This window comes from Podarcis erhardii, assembly GCF_964252035.2.
Source record: "Podarcis erhardii genome assembly, chromosome: 11".
Classification (NCBI taxonomy): domain Eukaryota; kingdom Metazoa; phylum Chordata; class Lepidosauria; order Squamata; family Lacertidae; genus Podarcis; species Podarcis erhardii.
In genome coordinates, this window is record NC_138501.1 from 10558599 (window position 1) to 10582477 (window position 23879).

The 23879-nt window shown below is 42.8% G+C and overlaps 1 protein-coding gene across 7 annotated transcripts in view; it reads right to left on the reverse strand.

Annotated features, from left to right (window-relative positions):
* CNTNAP4 (contactin associated protein family member 4) overlaps positions 1 to 23879 on the reverse strand; it is a 279669-nt gene that overhangs the window by 55911 nt on the left and 199879 nt on the right. For all 7 annotated transcript variants that reach the window (XR_014161099.1, XR_014161100.1, XM_081880313.1 and 4 more), the window contains exons 11-15: positions 21544 to 21650; positions 16857 to 16976; positions 11248 to 11445; positions 3411 to 3567; positions 37 to 164 (exon numbers count right to left, since the gene is read on the reverse strand). Coding sequence is in view for 5 of the 7 variants with exons in the window: in XM_081880313.1 (XP_081736439.1) it covers positions 37 to 164; positions 3411 to 3567; positions 11248 to 11445; positions 16857 to 16976; positions 21544 to 21650 (710 nt within the window). In the remaining 2 variants the exon portion in view is untranslated. The remainder of the gene's footprint in view (positions 1 to 36; positions 165 to 3410; positions 3568 to 11247; positions 11446 to 16856; positions 16977 to 21543; positions 21651 to 23879) is intronic.

Sequence of the window (23879 nt, forward strand, 5' to 3'; positions counted from 1 at the left end):
TTAGTTGACATAAGTTCAAAAAACAGAATTACTTACTATCACCCTGGCAAAGCAAAGGCCCAAGTTTGTAAGCTGCTTCAGAATTTGGCCGGTTTGTATCTGTGATGAAAAGTTCTGTTACTGGTAGGTGGTCTTTATAGGATAGGAGCCCAGTGTCATTGGTCCTAGAACATATAAACAAACAAACTTTCAGATAATGCATTAAGCAGTTATGTGAATGGATGTCATTGTATTTGTGTTAGTTGTGTCTAGCAAATGGCTTCATTTTTAGCAAATGTAGATGGATAATACAGTGAAGGCATAGAAATGTTTACCAAAATGGCAACAGAGGGGGCGGGGAGGAGTTAGAACTACATGCAGTTTTATATAAGGACGACATTTCTAAAGTCCAGTTTTGGCCAATAACCTTGTCAAAGGAAGTCTACATATATTGCCCCCCAGATTCATGGAGAGTTTGATGAAAGCAATGAGAATTCAGATCTCTTTCATGACAATGTAACAAAGCTAAAAAGTTGTGTCTGTGCTCAGACCCGTGCGTGTATTCCTTGCAAGGAAGATGTCCTTTGGAGTAATCAAGTTCCATGCATAACTCAGCTCTGATGTGAAACTGACGTGCATTGAGTCAGATCATTCACCTATCTAGCTTAGTATTGTCGACACTTCACTGGCAACAGCTCTCCAGAGTTTCTGAAAGGACCCTTTCCCGGCCTACCTGGAGATAGCAAGGTCTGACCTTTTAGTATGGAAACAATCATTTGTCTGGAACAAATAATGGAAATAACAAAAAAGGCCATAATCATTATTGATACCTGAATGCCACAAGAAATTCTTTCCCCATCTTTTCCAATTGAGAATATATAGTGTTTATGTTCATTTCAGTTTCTATAAGGGCAGGAGGCTCTTACATTTGTCAATTGTTCAAATTCTTACAACAGGCAAGCGTGTGTGTGTGTGTGTGTGTGTGTGTGTGTAATATATGATGGAAGAAAAACTGAGAAACCTGCAAGAAAAGGCATACATTTTCTACTTCTTATCTATAAGTTTTTCATTAGCAGGAGACGATCAGTCCCCCACAATCTATTGAGTCTGTTGTGCTTGACTCAGGGCGGGATGGGGTGACCAGTTTAAATGGTGAATGTTGTGTGGCTGGTGGCCATTTGACAGGTTCTAAAGGTAGCTCTGCCCTCTAGTCAATAACCTCCAAGCTACTGGCAGACAAAAAACCAGTGTTCATTTTGCCCTTTAGTCACATTAGACCCCCAAAGACCCAGAACGGAAAATTGGGGAAACATCTGAAAGGATTGGGGAAACAATCTGAAGGATTGTACCAAAGAGCATCATGCCTGCGGAGCCAGGGACCTCATAGTTTCATTGACAGTATGAAGCTGGTCCCTTGGTCACCAGACAAAATGACTAGCCTGAACTCCATGCTTTCCCATCCACATGAGATGTTCAAATCAGAAGTGAATCTCAGAGAGTTGTTTCACACTCCAGTTACTGTGGCCCATTGATGTGACCTTACTGTCTGAAAATGCTTATTCCTTTATGAAAGCTATTACTATGTGGGACTATTATAGTTCCCAAGTTTACCCGTGTGCCTAACTAAACCTTTTCTCATATATATACCTGTCCGAGATTTCTCCTTGTCACAGGGAACACTTTAGGACAAAATTACAGCACGACAACAAAAAATGACCTTTAACAAAACCAAAGAGAGAGAGAGAGAGAGAGAGAGAGAGAGAGAGAGAGAGAGAGAGAGAAATCTAGGACACATTTTCAAGCTGTGTGCCTGAGGTTGGGCTTCTGAGTTCATGTAAGGAAGAAAGAATTGCTCTAATAGCAGGTGAACTTTGATACTTTAAAAATAGCTGTTTCCATCCAAGTAAGGATTTAGGATCCTAATTTTTAAGATGTTGCTGCGAAAATTCTACCCTATGATTCTGAAGGCACCTCAAAGCAGCATGAAAAAAAAGAGAAATTTATATCATCCTTGGGTAGACAAAAGCAGCTATCACAATGCCATTTCTCACCGATAGGAAGGGGAAGGAGTTTCCAGGAATGTGGACATGTGTTTGCGGGGAGCACAGCAGGATTCCAATACTTGGAGGACTTCTGGTCAATTGGGTTGGCATAGACCTTTAGGGAACAGCACCACCGCCTTCCCTTTCTGCCCATTAACAAACCTATGCAACATTGTAGGATTAGCCATTTGAGGGCTGAGTCAGGATTTTTACCCCATGTGGCACTCCCTACTCATATGTTAAAGTGCGTGGTGATGTTGTATGTATCTGATTTACTTAACTGGCTGCCTGTTCTTTCATAGTCAGGAAGTGTGGGCAGGAAGAGAAGTAAGTTTGGAAACCTTGGTAAGCACCCTAATTGAAATAAATTGAAATACTTTATTATCACATGTACAACTTGTATACAGTGAGATTACACGAGCACCCCCCACTCAGCTCTCTTAGTCTTAATTCCCCTCGTTTACTGACGCACACCCACCAAACCCGAAAGTCAGTTGCCCTGTTGTTATCTTTTCATTCAGCAGCCTAACAGCCCATGGATAGAAGCTGTTCTTTACCCTGTTGGTGCGACTAATCATGCTTCTATATCTTCTGCCTGAGGGCAGGAGATCAAGAAATTGCCAGCCAGGGTGTGAATCATCCCTGAGTATTTTCCTCACTCTCCTGAGGCAACTTTCTTTTGCTATTTCATCCAGCAGATTCACGGGACAGCCCATAATATCTTGTGCTGTATTCACCACCCTCTGTAGGCACTTCCTATCAGATGATGTCAAACCAGCGTACCACACCGTACTACTACAAGTAATACACTTGGAGGGTGAAAGGATTGTTAGTCTAAGGTTACCAGATTTTTTTCAATGAATCCGGGGACACTTTTCAACTTCAATGGATTTTGTATGGGGACTGATTTTTAAATCCGGGGACTGTCCCTGGGAAATGGAGGCATCCGGTAACCTAATGTTAGTCCACCTACTTACCATTGTCAGCTAGCAGAAGCCTTTGAATCCTGGAAACTTGAGCCTATCAAATGCTGCCCAGCATGGTTTGTGTGTGTGTGTGCGTGTTTGTGTAGCAGCCAGCTGCCTCCTCAGCTTGTCCTTTGGATGAGCAGATGAGGAAGGCAAAGAGCAACATCTGATCGATCCATTGTATTTAGCCAGACTGGCAATGCCCAGCAGGAGAAAAAGGAAGCCTTGTACCCAACTGTCTCCTCTATACTTCGGTTGTGTTGTTATTTGATGCTTGTTGCAGAATAAGATGAATAAAGATGGCCCTTATATCAACGGATGTCTCATGAATTAATTCTGGTAGGATGAGTGGGTGCCACATATTTTGACATTCAACATTTTAACTTGATGAGAACAAAGCAAAGAATGAAAACAAAATCACCATTCATTTCTGTCAGCGTCACAGTTGCAGTCATGATGCGAATCAATGCAGCTTCCTTGAATTCCACAAGCACATTTCTGAACATCTGGCCTGGAGCCTCCCCAGTACGTCTGTGTCTCATTGATTTTTCCAACCCACCAGCTGAATGGAATTCCATCTAAAAGACAAGTTAGAGAAATTTGCAATTTACTGTTCCACCTGTTTTCCTTCAACTCTAAAGGAAAAAAGATACCTAAATGAAAAGTTGCAAAATGTGACGTTTTTAAAAATAAAATTGGCCATACTTCTTTAAAATGCTAACATTTTTTTTTTCATTTTAATGTTTCATTATCATGAACTAAATTACTTTCAAAACTTTCTGCTTATATTACTGGAAGAAGAGAACTGGTAGTCCCTAAATCAGTCAGGCATGGTATTAGAACCATTTATCTTAAGGAGGCCACTTACACAGTTTGCTTTATGACAGCATATGAAGAAGGAAATGCCCTCATCCCCCAAAATCTAAGTAATTTATTATGTGATGTAAAAATCAATAGATGATCAAGAGTCTACCAGTGAGGAAACTGCAAGTGTCTTATCTCATAAAGGTCTCATTTTGATAATAAAAGATTAGTCAGCATATACTGATAATAAAAGATTAGTCAGCATATACTGATAATAAAAGATTAGTCAGCATATACTAATTGAGCATATGCCCAACAGAGTTGTGTACAATGGTGCTTTGGTTTAATAACAGCCCTGTTTACAAACTATTCAGTTTACGAGCTCAGCAAAACCGGGAGTAGTGTCCCGGTTTGCGAACTTTACCTCGGTCTAAAAACAGAATCCGAACGGTGGAAGGGCACCGGCGGTGGAAGGCCTCATTAGGGAAAGTGTGCCTCAGTTTAAGAGCGGTTTTGGTTTAAGAACAAACTTCTGGAATGGATTAAGTTTGTAAACTGAGGTACCACTGTACAGTCACACCTCGGTTGTTGAACATAATCCGTTTGGGAAGACCGTTCGACTTCTGAAATGTTTGACAACTGAGGCACGGCTTCCAATTGGTTGCAAGAGCTTCTTGCACCCAAGCGGAAGCCGTGTTGGACGTTCAGGTTCCGAAAAACATTCGAAAACCGGAGCATTTACTTCCAGGTTTTCGGCATTTGGAAGCCGTAACATTAAAAAATGGAGCCGTTCGAGAACCGAAGTTTGACTGTACTTACTGGGAGAACTGCAAATGCCAAGAGTAAGACCGTGTAGCAGGGTTTTTTTGGCTCTCAATGAACTATAAGAAGAGTCTGCAGGATCAGGCTCATTCAGTGAAGCATCCTGTTCTCACAGTGGTCTGTAGGAAACCAGCAAACAGGATTGAAGCGGAAGAACACTCTCTCCTCCTGTGGTTTCCAGCCACTGGTTTTCAGAAGCACTGCTTCTTCCAATTGTGACAGTAGCCAATGATTTGGGCTAATCTTCTTTTAAAGCCATCCAAGTTGATTCCCTGCCTCCTGTGGGAGTCAGTTTCAGCTACGAAGGTGTGCCGTGTTAAAGCGTGTTCTCCTTCATGGAGAGCACGCGTTGAGATGGGGTCTGACAGGCCACCCCCTCAGTTGCTGGGCAGGATCGTTTAGATGGCCATTGGCAGTGATTGGGCTGTTTGGGTTACTGGGCTAATTTTGATGTTGCCAATTTGTGGGATGGACGAAAAGGTTTTATATGCAGGGCACGCAGCATTGAGCATTCTCTTTTGCTGCGTGCACCGGATCACCCGCCCACCCTCCCTAATTTAGGACTCTTGCGTTTGACCTTGCTATGCCTGTCAAGGAGTTGTCTGCTTTTGGGGCAGGGGCCTGATAGGAATTTTGTCCATTTGGCTGATTGGCTGGTGCCATTTGTTTTTGCCTACTGTGTAGCAAATCGTCATAACATGTAAGGTTGTGGTTAGGCATTGGTTAATTTTTGGTTGGTGGAGGGGTAAGGATTGGCAATGCCTGCCCCTCCAATGCTGCTGCTGCTGCAAGGGAATTCCGTTAAAGGAATCCAGGGGCTCGCCATGCTTTCGTCTGAATCCCTGGCATAGGGCTTGGGCCGCACAAGCCCCTAGGAGCATGCGGGGAGAGGGGAGGGCCTGAGGCTCAGCTCCATTTTCTCCCCAACATTGTTTTCCCTTACTGGCTTTCGCTGGAATCTGGAAGTCAGTTCTGTCCCTGGATGGGGACAGATAGTCGGAATCAATGCCTAAGCAACCACTCATATTTATGTATTTAAATAAAGTTGTGGCCAAAATTATGCCAAAAACCTTAAACAAAATTTCTGTGTGAATTGTGATTTATTTGGGGGTGGCTTGGGGACCTCGACACGCAATCACTGTCGCTTGCCTGGTGGCAAGAAGCGACATTGCAGAGCCAACTCTGTCCACAGCACTGGTTACAGTAAAAATGAGGGAGCCTTAATTCAACACTACTGTACATTAAGGCGAGAGATGCTGCCAGCTAAACAGGGCGATAAATGCACAAAATATACAGAAAAGGGTAATTACTAGAGGATATGAAGCATGAAGATAATCAATCTTAAAAGGAGAAGGAAGGAAGGTGAACTTTGCAATGAATGCAGAAGTCGAGGCACACGGGGAGAATAATGCCCTATTAAATTGTATGGCAACACTTTGGTGAGTTCTGCTTTTGTTTGCGAGAAGCATTCAAGCTTTCAACAACAACCCCCCACCAAGAATCTGGAACTTATGCCTCCCTTTGCCTTCCTAACAACTGTCAGTACATATTGCAGCTCACTGTTAGACAACTCCTCTGCTACCCTGGCAGTCTCTCTGCTTGCAACATATCGACTCGCTCACATACTATTCAACCTGCCAGCCCAGCAGGTCTTCAAAAAAACAGAACCAGAAGATGAATAATGGCAAGAATGTTCTCCCATATAGTGTGTGTGTGTTTAGCTTTACAATTTATCCTGAGTGGGCCGGTGGTGGTGGAATAGGAAATCCAGATAAAAGGTCTACATAATTTACGAAATATCTCATTTTTTAAAAATCCTGCATTCATACCCATATAAAAATGCCAGAATTCAATGGTTCTGGAGTGCATCTATTATCTATGTTCTCTGCCATTTTCTTCTGACTTGGGAGAAAACTATAAAGAGTTAGGGGATATTTAAACATCTAAAAAAAATAGATATCATACTGTGACTTTGAATCTTCTTTGAAATCAAGAATATGCTATGGTACGTCACTGATGCCTACTTATTAGACATGCAAATAGGTGAATGGGATGCTGAATATTTAGCAGGTATCATGAAACATTTCCCTCTTCATTTCACATGGCCTCAGATGATGAAGTGTGCAAGTAACAGTCCCTCTTCAGTTTATTAGGAAGAAACGAAGCTACCTCGCATGGAGTCAGACCATTTTTCATCTTGTTCAGTACTGGTAAGACTGACTGGCAATGACTGTCCAGGGTTTCAACAGGGGACATTCACACTTCTATCTGCAGATGTCAGGGCGTGAACAAGAGATATTCTACATGCAATGCAATCGCCCTATCCCTGAACTATGGCACTATCTAAACACAGCAGCAGAAAGGTGTGCTAGGTGTGCACATGGAAAGCACTTTGAAGCATGCATCCATATGATCAAAGCATGCACCAGTGGAATTTCCAGGGGTTGAATGTGGGGACTTTTGTATGCAAGGCACTCAGCTACGGCCTTTCTGTCAGGTGAACAACTGAGATCAAGGGATTTAAGTATTATATTATGTCAGGGTCTTGGGAGCTTTTTTCAGCCTAAAGACTACATTCCTTTCTGGGCAAATTTCCAAGGTTCATATGCTGGCCAGGGGGTGGGGGGTGGTGCACAGCCAAAGGAAAAAGTTGATGGACCAAAAATGTAAATTTTCCCTTTGTACAGTAGGCTAGTTTCTACACATACTCTCACATCCCACTCCCATACAAACTAGAGGTATTAGCGCTTTGAACAGGTTTGCTTGAACAAACTATTGGCAAAGGAGGTGGACTGGAATTTGCTTTGGATATTGGGGGTGAATACGTTTTGGCTAACAGAGCGTGCATTTCTGAGTTCTGCATTCTCAGATTACTGTGGAGTTTTCACACAAACAAAAGGATCCCGGAGGAAAGATAAGCCAAGTCTCCAGAATGTAATCCAATTTGCATGTTCATAGACCAGAGCTGTAAACTGTCCTCCTGAGGGGAAAAGGCAAGCCAGCATAAGTTATCTATCTGAAAACCTGAGCTAGCTCTGCTTTGTGACACTATAGAACTGCTAGGAAATTTTAACAAGCTGTACGACATTAATTTCAATGTCAAGCCAGTCTAAAGCCATGTACAAATTTGGCAAAAACCAATAGAACATTTCTTCTGCTCTCCCCTATCACAAATAGCATAATATACTTCTTCTTAGCCTTCTGATTGTTTAACCTTGCAGATTTACTTGCTGAACCCCAAAACAATGTCACTTGAACTTGACAGCATTGTGAATACCCCTAGTTCATTACCACCACCACTCTGGATTTGTGTTTAAATGAACCATCTGATAATAACACCTGGAGTACATGTCACTATTGACTCATCCGTATAGTTAAAGCTATCGTTTCCCCAGTAGTGATGTATGGAAGTGAGAGCTGGACCATAAAGAAGGCTGATCACCGAAGAATTGATGCTTTTGAATTATGGTGCTGGAGGAGACTCTTGAGAATCCCATGGACTGCAAGAAGATCAAACCTATCCATTCTGAAGGAAATCAGCCCTGAGTGCTCACTGGAAGGACAGATCCTCAAGCTGAGGCTCCATTATTTTGGCCACCTCATGAGAAGAGAAGACTCCCTGGAAAAGACCCTGATGTTGGGAAAGATGGAGGGCATAAGGAGAAGGGGACGACAGAGGATGAGATGGTTGGACAGTGTTCTCGAAGCTAACAGCATGAGTTTGACCAAACTGTGGGAGGCAGTGGAAGACAGGAGTGCCTGGTGTGCTCTGCTTCATGGGGTCACAGAGTCGGACACTACTAAACAACAACAACAATGACTCGTGACAATTTTGACAATTTTCATAGCCACTTGTGTAACTGCTTCCTCTGTTTTACGCTGCAGGTTGCAGCCCTCCACCAACCTGCTCTAGAAAATTGGATACCATTGTGAAGCAGATGTGGACCAAAGGGGAGAAGAGAAAAAGAAAATGGAGAAGTTTTGTTGCATCACTGGTGTGACATGGGCTCTCATCCCCTATTTCCCCTGCTTCAAGAACATGATAGAGCATGGAACCTGAATTCTTGCACAGCAGTTGTGCATCAAGGCTCCATCTCTGAGTTGTTTTTTAGTTGAAATCCACCAAGTTATCTGGAAAAGCAAACCTGAAGCCTGTGCATAACGTGAGATGGGTAAGGCTATTAAAGGATTATAACAAAGCAGTGATTAGTCAGGCTTCTGCCTTGGTTGTGAATGTTAATAATCAGATGAAAGGAAAAGGTGGATTTGATGCAGCTAGTGAAAAAGTAAACAGAGTATATAGAAATATTAGCATGTGACATCTTTTGAAGGTTCATCTGCATGCTTCTACAGGAACTGAAAACAAATGAGGGCTTATCCACATTTCCTCTGGTCCCACTGCATTCCCCCAAGGGAAAACCACCCTTTAGCATCAGAGCAAGCAGCAATTGGGTTCTCAGTGGATTGCTGTCCGTTCCAATTCACAGCTAAAGAGCGGGTTTTCCCTGGAAAAGGAGCAAGGCAATGAGAAAAATCTCTTGGACCCATACCATGCTTTCGAGACATGGGAAAAGTGGAAGTATGGATGAGCCCTGAGTTGTTGCTTCTGTCTAAGTTAAAAATAATGGTTCGTGCTATATCTTCCTTTCTTTCTTTATTACTCACTGCCATACTCAACTGCTGTATTTGTCAGATGCACTCAATACAAATTATACAATCCTAGGGGCGAGAGGGGTAAAATTATGCAAGGGAAATTTAATGTAGTTTCATACTCTCCTTTTTTCTCAAGTGGTGGAAAGGGCAGGTCTGCCGAGTGAATTTCCATTAGAAGGCCATTCCCCTTCCCAGGGGGGCAGGGTTACAGGCAGGCCATGTGCACTCTCTGTGTACGGGGTGTGTGTGTGTGTGTGAAGCCCCCCACGTCACTGGGAGTCCCAGCCATGTAAACGCCCCATGGCCAACCAATCCAGTTGACCGGGGTGTGTGGCTTACCCTATTTAAACCGCCGCGAGGCTGGGGGCTCCTTCTCCTAACCTCCTCTTCACCTCACCTCACCCCACCCCACTTGCCACTCCCCCCTCCTTTATTTTTCTTTCCCCCTTCTTCTTCATATTGTTGAAACCAATTCATAAACCAAGAACTTATACATTGACCTCTAATAACGAAACATATGTTGTAGATATCTTTCCACATTTATTATGGTTTTTTTGTGATATACAAATGACATGAGAAAACATCAGGCAAGGCCTCTTTCCACCTGCCTTGCCCCACCCTTTAGTCTCTGCTTCTCATCCTGTACTGTATTATGTTGTGCACTGTGGTTTGCTGTGTTTTATTGACTGGAGTTTAGAAATTACTTATTGTAACTGTTAAGAGTGGATTTCTTTTTAATGTTGAAATGCTGATGTTTAATATTATTCTATATTATTTTAAGGAATGTTGAACGTTATTTTATTTGCATATTGTATATTGTATTATGCATATTGTCTTATTTATATGATGTTAGCCGCCCTGAGCCCGGCTATGGCCGGGGAGGGCGGGATACAAATAAAATTTGTTGTTGTTGTTGTTGTTGTTGTTGTTGTTGTTGTTGTTGTTGTTGTTATCAAAACTTAGTATACTTGTTTGTATAACATTATTCTTGTTTATAAAACCCAATTAGAAGAAGAAGAAGAAGAAGAAGAAGAAGAAGAAGAAGAAGAAGAAGAAGAAGAAGAAGAAGAACAACAACAACAACAACAACAACAACAACAACAACAACAACATAACAATCTGCTTCTTTACAAGACTGGCATGTGTGCAAATGAACATGTGCAAAAAGCAAGCACAAATAGTGCGAAGTAACTTTGGTCCTACAGCCTGCTATCACAATCCAGTCAAAATCCAGTGAGGTAAAAGAAAAGAAAAAGAAAAAAAAACCCAACTTCTTTACAGCCAAGGTTTTAAAAGCCACTGAAGGAACCAATGCTCCACAATCTCATGAAATCATTTACAAACTGCAGGCAGACTATTGATCTATAACATTTTTATAATGCTCTATTCTATTCCTGCAATGTTTGTGTTTGTGTGTGTGTGTGTGTGTGTGTGTGTGTTTAAAATCAGTGCAATTAATCCCCCAACTAAAAAAACAATGTTTTGTAATACTTCTCTTTTCAGCATTTCATAAACAAAATTATGTGAAAATCTACAGACATGTTTTTAATCACAAAAAACAAGGGGTATGTGGGTTGTGGGTTTTTCAACATCAGTACTTTGCCTCTGTTATCAAGATACAATCTATATTTACTTTGCTGTTGGCAAAATTTTAAAGTCCTTTACATGTAGGCCAGGAAGGAGCTTTGTTATAATTTCTGCTAAACAGTAGGATTAGGCGAGAAATTGAGTTTGAAAGCAGTTAATGCTTTGAATGAAGCTCATTATAAATTGACCTTGGTGCTTTTTCTGGTTCAGAAGCTATTCAGCAATTTACAGGTTGGGGATTTGTTTGCTAAATCTTTTAAAAAGTTATTCTTTTTTTAAAAAAGCAAACTATAGTGGCAAGATGCCATAACCTTGGCAAGATTAAATATCTACAGTGGTTCATTGAGTATAACACATTATGTAGCATAATAAGATTTGTCTACGTTACTTACCTCGCTTATTTGAAAGCCGTGACTTTTTGCAGTGGTAGGCAAGCTCTTGTTCACAGTGTTCTGCATGGTTAATTGTAGCCTGAAGCTGTTCTAGGTTGGCAGCATATTTGAAAAACACAGTGTGTGGGTTCTCTCGATTAGCACTTTTGACTCTAGTTAACTCGGTGTTGTTGTGCTGTATAACTGTCCAAGTGGTGTCTTGCAAAACAGACAGAAAATAGGCAGTCACATAAACATTGAACACCCAGTATACACTTAGCAGTGCATAATAAACACATCCAAAACAACTGCCTTAAACAAAGAAAAAAATAATAATTTCCCCATGGCACTTCCTTCCTTTCCACTTCGGCCTCCACAACTTTCCTCCTGAATTAGGGTTTAACTAGGATAATTTCTAATGTTAGTAACAGAATTTCAGCCTGCAGCATTTGAAAAAAGCTTCAATTCCTTTGTTTCCTCCTTCTATATTACCACCGATGCTCCTATACATATTGAAGAAGACTCAAGAGACAAAGGAATGGTGAAATACTTATTGAATATAACAACAGAAGATCTATAAAACCAATTAACTGAATTATAAAAGAATAACCAGGTGGATTTCAAATAACTGGAGGGAGGTATCGTTACAATCCCCAGGGCATGTTAGCAGCTGTAATCTGTGGCTCTGCAGCCAAAGAGGGAGAAAGTTTTCCCTCCTTGTTAAGTGAGCCTTGGGTATGTGAGCCCAACTTACACACCCAGCCCACTGGGTTGTGCTTGCCAAGGTGTGAACACCAAGCCTAAAGGGCACCCCCAAGGACCTTCCTCAAGCCAAAGGCTGTGGAAGGTGACCCAAGAGTGCCCTGAACCCAATAACGCCTCAGGCTGCCTGTACACAAAGTCCTTGAATTCCCTGAACTGCCTGCATTAAATGCCCAACAAACTGAATAATTAACTTCACATTGAAAGGTCAATCAGGACAACCCAAAAGTGCTCAGCAGGCAGAAAACGTGGAGTCCCAAGTGCCAAACAGGCGTCCTTGTGCCAAAACTATTCTACTCATTCCCCAACTAGGCAGCTGGCAAAACCCATCTTGTAAAGGGAGGGAAGGTGCTACAAATGAGAAGAAGAAGCTGCCGGGAGTGGAAGCAGCTAAAATATCCAGCCAGATGCTTCATCCTCTTGGGCCCTAAGGCCTTTGTGATCCCCAAGGTAAGCTACCCCTAGGGACAGACCATCTCACAACTTCCTTAGAAAGGGGGACTTTGACAACTCACCTCTGCTGGAGAGTAGGAGTGCCATTGATAGAACACTGCAGAAAAGCATTTTAGTTGCAATCATATTTACGACTGCACTGAGATTGTGAGTCTGATTCCTAAACAACAGCTGTCAGGGGCTCAGGAGCAGAGGCACAGGGGAGAGAGGAAACGGAGAGCGAAGGGGAAGAATCTGAGGGAAGCGTAGGGGAGTATGACAGTGGCCCGAGAGATTCCATGAGCTTCTCCAGCGATTCAGAAGATTCCCAGAGGGGGGCGCCGATGGCCAGGGCAAGGGGGGTCCCAGGGGGGACGCACCAGAAAATCAACAACAAAAACCCCCCTAAAAGAATATTGATGCAACTGATAATATCACATTTAGTCTGGGGATTGTGGGTGGTGTTTTATCAGTGCACAGAAATACACATATAATCTTGATCATGGGTAGGTAAACAAAGGCCCAGGGGGTGAATCTGACCCAATCGGCTTCTAAATCTGGTCCGGGAATCAGTGTGTTTTTACATGAGTAGAATGTGCCCTTTTATTTAAAATGCATCTCTGGGTTATTTGTGGGGGATAGGAATTCGTTCTTTTTCTCTCTCAAAATATAGTCCAGCCCCCCACAAGGTCTGAGGGACAGTGGACTGGCCCCCTGCTGAAAAAGTTTGCTGACCCCTGATTTTGATGCATATGATTATAAGAAGAATGCTATTTGTAGAATATTATCAATGTCTGCTTGTGTGAGCCAGAGAGAAGACTACTGTACTTGCAAGAACCGAAAGCTGCAGCAAATTGGAGAACTGAGAATTCACCTTTTGTAAACATCACCATATCATTTGGAACTCAAAAATTAGAGGAGTTTAGATGGGGAGAATTTAAGAAGCAATGGTGTACTTTTTTGTATGGCTCCTGTTTGAGAAATACAAAGTCCTGAAACCTGCTGGGCACTGCTGAGTTCCTGCAGGAACTTGTTCTATAATTTTCTGGATTGTAAAAGAAGCTGGCTGGGCATAATGGTTATCCGTTGAATACAATTTGGAGAAAGCAACCAATTCATTCTGTAAAATATCATTTCCATAACTCAGTTTTGCATGTTAAGAAAATAATGCAGCTTCACTTTGCATCTCTCATATGAGGCAGTGATGTTTAAGGCTGTGAGCCTATACACATTTAGCTGGCAGTAAATTCCACTGAACTCAATGGGGCTTTCTTCTGAGGTGATTGCAGTTGTTAGTCACCATGAATGGAAGTTGCGTGTGTAGGTCCCCAGGCCACCCCTCAAATAACTTCACACATAACACATAATTTTAGTTTTGGTTTTTGGGCACTATTTTGGCCACAAATTTATTAAAATACAAAATCAGTGAGTGGTTGTTTAGACATTGGTTATGACTATCTGTCCCCCCGCCTGGGACAGAACTGACATCCCAAGGTCCGATCGGTAGCCAGTAGAAGAGAAAGTCAAACTGGGGGGTCATTTGAGCTAAGCGTCAGACCCACACCGCTCACCCCAGCAGCTCCCCGAAAGCTTGCCTGCCCGGTCCTATAACAAGGATTCCCATAACAGGGATTGGGCGGCCCTGGTCCCATAACAGGGATTGGACGAAATCATGGCAAGCCACAGGATTCCTTTAACGGAATTCCCTTCAGCACAATAGGAGGGGCAGGCCCAGCCTGACCCCTCCACCACCAGCATATTATAACCAATGCCTAACCGCAACCTTACAAGTTGTGACGAATTGCTGAGTAGTAGGCAAAAACCAAATGGCACAGCCAATCACCAAATGGCAAAATTCCTACTAGGCCCCTGCTCCAAAGCAGACGACCCCATGACAGGCAAAGCAAGGTCAACCGGAAAGAGGGTAGGCGGGCGGGTGATCCGATGCACTCTGCAAAGAGAAAGAGAAACCAGAGTGCACCAATATTTAAAGACTATGGTCCCACCCACCCAATTTGCAACATACAATTTGCCCCAGCAACCCGGTTACCCAATCATGATGCCAGGCAACAATTATTAACCTGCCTGGCAACAAGAGGCCTGGCCTGGTGGCCCGCACCGCAACACGTGCTCTCATTTATTGGAGAACACGCTTTAACAATCTCCTCTAGATATTGCTATGGCATTCATTGTCCATACAGTTTCATCAGACAAAAGCATGTCCTATGTATTGGGAAAGACCGACACTCCATTGCAGAACAGTGTAAAACAAATTACAGTGCTGTATTTGTGAAAACATTGACAGGGAAGGCTGCTTGCTGGACAGTAAAGTCAAATTTAGAACCCACTGCTCAGCATGTCTTAGGGTACATTTTGTCTAATTTCATTTTTTATTAGTTTATCATCCTTTGCCCTTGCTGGATTCCTACCTTATGTAAGCGCTCACTGCTATAATCTTAGCCAGTCCACTGAATTTATTTATAGCCTTCGTGTCTCCTAAGAAACTGAATCAATATTTTACAGTTAAGTGTTTTAACTATTCTGCAGGAACACCTTGCTTTAAGCTTCCTTTATTTATGGAAGCTTAGGAATGACTGACAGCAAAAGGAATATTTTTTAAAAGGCATGTAAATCAGCTATAGCAGGAATGGGGAGATTTGTGTGGTTGGGTCGATATTTCCTAGGATGTAGAATTATACCCATTTACCTTGGAGCAAGCCTACTGAACTCAGTGGGAATTGTTTCTGAGTAAACAGAGATAGCTATGTCCTATAAAAGTGTCCAGAAGAAATCAGGTGAGCAAAATGTTGCTCTGTGTATAGATAGATGTAAAATGTGAACTTACAAAAACATTCCATGCACACATTCTTGCCATCTGATTTGAAGTTGTGGACCTCAGGCTTATGGTATTGAAAATGACCCCCCAGAAATAAAAGAGAATGGCAGCACCTCCCTTTCCATCTGCCTGAGAAGAAAACTGCATGCATATCAATGACAAGGCAGTAGTGTAAGAAATCTGGGCATCTGCCTCCATTGCTGCTAGTGGGAAAAAGGGAATACCAGTTGTGAGGAAACAGGGGAAGAAAACAAATACTGAAGATTCAGCCTGTCAGATTGTATCTCTTGGTGAGGAACTGATCAATGAGATTTGCTTAATGTGTTGAATAAGGAGTGACTGATGAAAAAACTGGCAGCTGTTCCCTGGTATACAGGAATAAATCAAACTGCACTTTACCTCAGAGGGCTGGCCTTTTGACGGAGTTTAAAAACACCAGAGTGCTTAAATTGCACCCCTCTCCCCCTCTTTGAACAGGTCAACAATTAATGAGTAGTTGTATCTCCCTTTCTCTTAAGAGGCATGACAAGAGTTGTGCCAATCTCAATGTACATGCACAGGGCACTAAAGGAAATAGAGAGGAGTTTGCAATTCTTGGCTGGCATTTCTGTGTTCATTAAGACACTGTCCCTTCCTTTGTGCTGTAAGCTCAAGGGCATTCTTCCGCTCTCCTTCCAGGTCCATGTTCTGAGCTGGAGAGGAGGAGAGAATAATTTCTACAGTTGCCCGGGGCTTCCCAGATGCTTGCAGGGTCTCAGCAGTCCAGTGCAGCTGCAGGGACAATTTCTCATTCCAGTATCAAAAGAAACCAAATACCAGTATAAATGCATATAAAAATCTAAAATTATTCAAGTAGCATAGTCTTAGGATTCTAGTACCAACAGCAGCTGCCATGGAAAAGAAACCTGTTCACAATCAGGCATTCCAATATAATGGAAGAAGTTGTGGATAAATGCCTGGAATATGGATCAGTGGCTGGATTGGGTTAATTCAAGTTCCATTGATTTCAATAGGACACACTTAATTCCCCATTGAAATTAATAGGCCTTAAAAGTGCTTAACTTTGGCTGATTACAGCTGCAAAAGAGGCGCCCATCATTTTTAAACACTCAGCTGTAAAAGGCAAATCAATAAAATTAAATTAAATCACCTGAAATGTCATAATAAAGACAAGGGGGGAATGCATTTGCAGCACTATACATCACTTTTGAATGTACAGAAGGAAATCAAGTATTTAATAAACTCGATAATATTTTCAGTAAAAGCTTTTTTTTTTTTTAATTCCTTGCATACTTGCAGTGCTAACTTCTCAAAAGTAAAACTCTTCAGAAAATGAAAATTGAGTACGAGATAAACCCACTTACGGATGGTGCTACAGAGAGGGAAATAGTAGCCACACAATCTGAGCCTACGTTGCTGCTGTAATTTTCCTGCCTTATTCATTTCCAGTATTCTGAGCTGAGAAGTCACCTTCATTCTGTTTCATTCTTTAAACTCACAAGTTCCAAAATAGGTACACTTCCTACTTGATAGATTGTGTTTCAATGTAATGAACATGCACGCAGAGACGGCCATGAGTTAAGGGAGTTTATCACCTTACCTGTCATATTGCAATATACAAGAAATGGTCCCAGGGGGCCACTCCCATCTGAGTCGATATAGTAAAAGCCCGAAGTGTTCCCTCTGTGCTTATAGGCTTCACACGATTGCTCATAAATAGCTGTAAGAGAACATCTTCCATCACAAACATAATGGCATTGTTTGCATTTTATCTGAAACGTGAACATTTCTCGGGGTGGGGGTCGGAATAGACAGCACTAGGGCTGGGAGATAGCAGCTTTTCAAGAGCCAAACATTGTGGTGTGGCAATATACCGCGGTGTGGAAAAAGGAAACTTATTTCGAATGAATGTATATACAGTGGTACCTCGGGTTACATACGCTTCAGGTTACATACGCTTCAGGTTACAGACTCCGCTAACCCAGAAATATTACCTCGGGTGAAGAACTTTGCTTCAGGATGAGAACAGAAATTGTGCTCCGGCAGCACAGCGGCAGCAGGAGGCCCCCGTTAGCTAAAGAGGTGCTTCAGGTTAAGAACAGTTTAAGGTTAAAAACGGACCTCCGGAACGAATTAAGTACTTAACCCGAGGTATGAAAATATCAAATGCTCAGCAGTGACTACATTATTACATGAGCACTGTTCCACAGCATTTGATATTTTCATTTATATACATTCATTCGAAATAAGATGGGTTTATGAAGCAATTGTATATCCTCCCCCCACGCTGTTCAGTGTTGGACATCATATTTGCTGAATACACAAAGCTTCACAGCTTGTCTTTCATCATACAAAGTTTGGTACCTCGCTTCATTTAAAGATTTTCAGAGACTTTGAGACTAAAGATTTCATTTTGTACTTGTTGTGGTTTGAAGGAATTCTATAAAGATTGTCTATTACGTGTGTATATGGTCACTGTGTTGCCGAGACACTGCTGACTCGTCCGTGAGGAGCAGGATTCCGAGGGTTGCTTTGCACACCTCAGTTGGGGCTCCTTTAACTGATCACCAACCATGCTCCCCTCAGCTGAACAGTTTAATGGAGCCCCCACACTGCTGCCAGCTCACGGGAGCCAGCGCTGAGTTAAGGGCAGCTGCACACTCCTCATTCAAGCAGTTTAAAGAAGCAGAGGAAGGAACAAGCTGTATTGGCGCCTGACTGATACAGCTTGTTTCTCACTCTGCATCATATGAGGACAGAGTGTGATGGTGGTTTCAACTGTCACTGCTGCTCTGCTAGCAGCGCCACTGGAGGAAGGAACTCTAGCAGACACTGCCAGCAAAGGGACTCAGGAGCCATGGTGGTTTCACCAGCGATATACCGCTGAGTGAAGCCAGCATCGTGATCTGCTCCTCATGCCGGTCCTGGGCGATATATTGATATATCGCCCAGGCCTAGACAACACATGCATTCAAATCTGAGGGAAACCGATGAAATTCACACATACAAAGCTGCACCACTCTTGGCGTAAGTAAACAGCATTTACACTCCTTTAAATAGAAAATGACTGAGTGCGTGTTTCTCTTCACCTCCTGAACAACAACGTTCGCAGCGGAAATATCCAGAGGTGGGTGGCCAATCACGCAGTGTCAAACCAAATGTGAATCATATAAAGAAACTTGCTTTATCTCAAAATCACAAGGAACTGAGTAATAACCAAGCCACAGCAGAACTCAAAACCCTGATCTGCTTTGCTAGAAACCGTGTCCTCCCTAAAAGAGGGCATGTGTTGCGGTAAGACCTGGAGACTGACCTCCTGGCTGTCGGTGGGTCTATTGGATAGCCACAACACCAGATTGGTAGGTCCCTTGTTGCTGGGTGTAATCTGGTCAATGGGGGGCAGTCTAAATGGATCAAGGGGCCTATATAAACCCATGAACGTGTCCCAGAGCTTCCTCTTTTGGCTCGTGCATCGGAACACCGGCACACCTCTCCCTAATTTTAGGACATTTTGTTATTAACCTTGCTATGCCATCGTATATCATCTGTCATTGGGACAGGGGCATGGCAGGAATTTCCCCCATTTGGCTGATTGGTTGTGGCCATTTGGGTTTCACCTGCCACGTAGCAAATTGTCACAACTTGTAAGGTTGCGGATAGGCACTGTTTCATGTGACAGGGATGGGAGAACAGTCTCGCCATCCCTATGTGAAGGGTATTCCGTTAAAGGAATCCAGGGACTCAACTTGGTTTGGTCAACCCCCAAGAGGGTTTTGTGCCCATGCCTGAGTGCAGGGGAGCATCTGGAGAGTGAACAGAGTCTGCCCCCAGGCTTTTCACTTGCCTCAGCTGTTCACCCTTGGCTGACCTATGATAGAGCTCTGGGTCAGTGCTACCTGCAAGGCTTCAGGGAGCTAGTTGAGCCAGAGCCTATGCAACCACTCACTTTTCTGTCATCAATAAAGTTGTGGCCTAAATTCTGCCAAAAACCCAAACTAAAATTGGAGTCAAATGTGTCTTTATTAAAGGGGGAGGTCTCTGGGTCTGAACACCAAAAGGTAGCAGAGCAGCCCTTTGTCTTGTTCTCTTGGCTTCCACCAGTGCAAGACCTAGCCAACCATGAAGGTTCCTGCTGCATTTGCCAAAACTGCAGGTGGATGGGGGTTGCCAGTAAAGCAGGGCATTCCTGGAGTACGGAAGGGATGGAATTAAGCTGACTAAGAATCCACAGTGCATGGTTGATGGTGGAGTTATGCATGGTCTCTAAAACCTATGCGCTTGCACCCCCATATTATTCTGTGCCATAACATCCATACCATGATGCACAAGAATCTTCACATATTCCCCTGCCGTAAAGATGGTTGACAGGGGGTGGGTGGGGCTTCAGGAAAGTGAGATACATTCCAAAAGCAGTTTGAGAGGCACAGACTTACTGCATCTGCCAGTGCCAATATGTGCCAGAGGCATGGCCACTCCATTGATCATAATAATAAAGCACCAGAGACTTAATAGCATCTTCATCAGTCTCTTCTTGTGTCAGAAAAGGCCACTGTGATGAACAGCTATGCTGTGTAGGGGTTTCAACAGGCAGCTATAAGAGATGGTGGGGGCTGTTTTAGCATTGTTTTAGTCAAATGAATGGCTTCTTTCTGCCAGGACCCGAGCTCAGGGTCCAGTGATCTGTGTTCCCAGTGCAGCAAAACATTTCATCAAGCAACAATGTGGAAGCTACGGGAAATATGCTTTAAGCTTAAAATCAAGTACACATTGATTGACATTTGCTGCTTATGATCCTGGTCAATTAGAAGGATGTTGCCCCCTTTCCTACTTGGAACAGCTGGACCAAGTAGCTCTCAAACCTTTAATTTAAGGTTCAATAGGCAGTAGCAGTTCCCGCTTGACAGTTCATCATATATTGTGGCAGCCAAGTTCAAAAGAGATTATCGGCATCATCTAGATTGATTAGCTTCACTTCACCATATGGAGCTGTATCCCAACTAAGGCTTACTCAGAGTATAACCTGTTGAAATTAATGGACCTAACAGCCATGTTCATTATTTTCAGTGGGTCTGACTAAAAGTCTCAGGGCATATTTTAAACCACTATCTTAAAACCAGTAAACAATTTACAATCAGAATAATGGAGAGGATCCTAAAAATGATGAAAGCTATTTAAAAATGGTGCCAGATATGAATCTGTAGGGAGGGAATTCCACAGCTTTTGAGATAAAGTTACAAAAATGGACTTCTGCGTTCAGCCATCCAACGGCTGAGGTTAAAGGCTGCTCACTGTAATCTACCCAAACAATAACTCCACATCTAAAGTACATTAGTTGAAACTTCCAAAATAACCCATCACCATCTTACAATTATGCTATACAAAGCTGTTAATTTTTAAATGATATTACGCAGTTAAAATTGTCAATGTTTAGCCTATATTTAACTTGAATGCATACCAAATATGATCAAATTGAAACTTTCTTTCAAGGAAAAAGGAAACTTGTTTACAAATGCAAAAGGAAACGTGTTTACAAAAGGAGAAGTGAGTAAGGGGGATAAAATAATCACGAGGAACAAAAAAAACTCGCACGTTTTCTAAACTTCTTTATGCACGAGAACAATACAGTACAAGTTCTGAACACCGGGTGAAGCTTTTATCCAGAAATACAATCTGTAATTGTTCGAGTTTTTTTCCTCCTAGGTTTTTAAACAATCAGGCTGTATGACAGAAACCAGATTGAAAGCTTCAGAAGGTAAGACAGCACTGTTGTTCTTTATAGAAAGTTTAACACAAATAGTAGTTGGGGATGCTGGCACAAATTGATTTCTCTGAATTCCAATGTGAGCTAACCTGAGCCACACCTCATGGACTCATAAGTAAATGGAAGAACAATGATCCTTCAGATCTTGCACTTCTCCTGATTTTGTGATCCTGTTCTTGGTTCTAAAAGCGTACCAAAATGCATTTTAAATGGTGTAATTGTAGGTATGTTTAGGAAAACATTCATGCAGATGAAATATATATTTAAGTACCGGTACATATTTGTGATGAGAAATGTATATAAATACACATTTAAATATCAGTTTTCATATAGATTTTTCTAACAACAACCCCTCTTAAAATATAATAGTGCTGGAATGGGTGGTCTTCACAATTTCTCTAAAATAGAAGGCTATATGCATTTCAAAAAGGAACAACCAACCAAACAAACAAAAACACTTTGCAGTTAAACATTTCTCCTCTAAAATAAAGTTTTTAAAAAATATAATAAAATACCTAAGACTTACAGTAATGGCATGTAGCTCCCATGTAACCTGTGTTTGCACAGCTGCAGTAGAAACTATTCCAGGACTGCGAACATTCACCACCATGTTCACAGTAATTGGGAAGACACCTTCAAAGACAAAAGGCAACATGTGAACATTTTAAATGTAGTTACAGAGAAGGTATAGTCAAAAGACAGATAGATCACTCCAAAGTACAGTAGAATAATATGCTAGGATACCGATGAGGGGCACACCTGGATCCTCGGGCCTTTGGTGAATGCCCAGTTTGGGTGATTAAATTAGTTATTTATTACACAAAAAATTATACATTGCTTGATTGTAAAAAGCCTCAAAACTTTTCACAGAAATATAGGAAGCTAAAATCAAGAAAATAATACAACACGACTTTAAATCATACAAAAATTAATATACTAAAACAGATCCTAAACATCTGAGATAGGCTTGCCTAACTAAGGCAGTTTTTTTAGCTGAAGCCAGAAAGAGTACAATTGTACCTCGGAAGCCGAATGCCTTGTGAGTCGAACATTTTGGCTCGAACGCCACAAACCCAGAAGTGAGTGTTCAGGTTTGCAAACGTTCTTTGGAACCTGAACATCCAACGTGGTTTCCATGGTTTCCAATTGGCTGCAGGAGCTTCCTGCAGCCAATTCGAAGCCATGCCTTGGTTTCCAAACATTTTGGAAGTCGGACGGACTTCCGGAACGGATTCCGTTTGACTTCTGAAGTACGACTGTACAGGGAAGTTGCCTGCTTAATCTCAATAGGCAGGGAGTTAATTCTGTGTCCAGGGCAGCTGTCTACCAGCTCCATCTGGTACGCAGGCTGAGGCCCTACCTGCCCGCGGACTGTCTTGCCAGAGTGGTGCATGCTCTAGTTATCTCCCACTTGGACTACTGCAATGCGCTCTATGTGGGGCTACCTTTGAAGGTGACTCGGAAACTGCAATTAATCCAGAATGTGGCAGCTAGACTGGTGACTGGGAGTGGCTGCTGAGACCATATAACACCGGTCCTGAGAGATCTGCATTGGCTCCCAGTACATTTCTGAGCACAATTCAAAGAGTTGGTGCTGACCTTCAAAGCCCTAAATGGCCTTGGCCCTGTATACCTGAAGGAGCATCTCCACCCCCATCATTTCAGCCTGGACACTGAGGTCCATCTCTGAGGGCCTTCTGGCAGTTCCCTCACTGAGAGAAGTGAAGTTACAGGGAACCAGGCAGAGGGCCTTCTCGGTGGTGGTGCCTGCCCTGTGGAACACCCTCCCACCTGATGTCAAGGCAATAAGCAACTATCTGACTTTTAGAAGACATCTGAAGGCAGCCCTGTTTAGGGAAGTTTTTAATGTTTAATGCTATATTGTGTTTTTAATATTCAGTTGGGAGCCGCCCAGAGTGGCTAGGGAAACCCAGCCAGATGGGCAGGGTATAAATACCGTATTTTTCGCCCTATAGGACGGACATTTTCCCCTCCAAAAATGAAGGGGAAATGTGTGTGCGTCCTATGGGGCGAATGCAGGCTTTCGCTGAAGCCTGGAGAGCAAGAGGGGTCGGTGCACACCAACCCCTCTCGCTCTCCAGGCTTCAGGAAGCTCTGCGCAACCCTCAGGAGACTGGCTCCGAGGGTTGCGCAGAGCTGCCTGCAGTCCCGGGCTCAGCGCAGCTCTGCGCGGCCATCGGGAGCGGGGCGCGAAGTCCCGCCCGGCTCCCGGTGGCTGCGCAGAGCTGCCTGCAGTCCTGGGCTCAGCACACTTCTCCCCATCGCCAGCCCCACAAGCTTGGGGAACAGCGGGGAGGCGGAGCGCGCCTTCCAGCTGTTCCCCGACCTGGTTCTTCCAGCCCCGCACCTGGGGGGGAAATAATTTTTTTTCTTTATTTCCCCCCCAAAAAACTAGGTGCGTCCTATGGGCCGGTGCGTCCTATGGGGCGCAAAATACGGTAATAAATTATTACTTTTTTTATTATAAAACTGTAGGTGTAGCCACACTAAACAATCGAGTTCCTACAAATGCAGTATGGATATTATGTGGCACCTGCAGTTTTGCCAATTATGCCGATCAAGAAGCAGAAGCAAAGTCCCACTCCCCTTTGCTGCTCTCTGCAGAGGTCATCCCTCAGGGCAACCAAGGTTGACTCAGCTCCACGGACTAAGAAATAACTAAAGAGGGAGCTTCGACAGAAGAGAACATAATACGTAGTTATTTCTGACTAGATGATAAACATTTTGATTCAGCCTTAGAAACAGATGGAAAAGCAGATCTTGTATTTGTCACCTTTAAATGCATCACGGAGCTTAAAAGGAAAAAAAACATGTACTATAAATAAGCAGAAACTGTTCTGC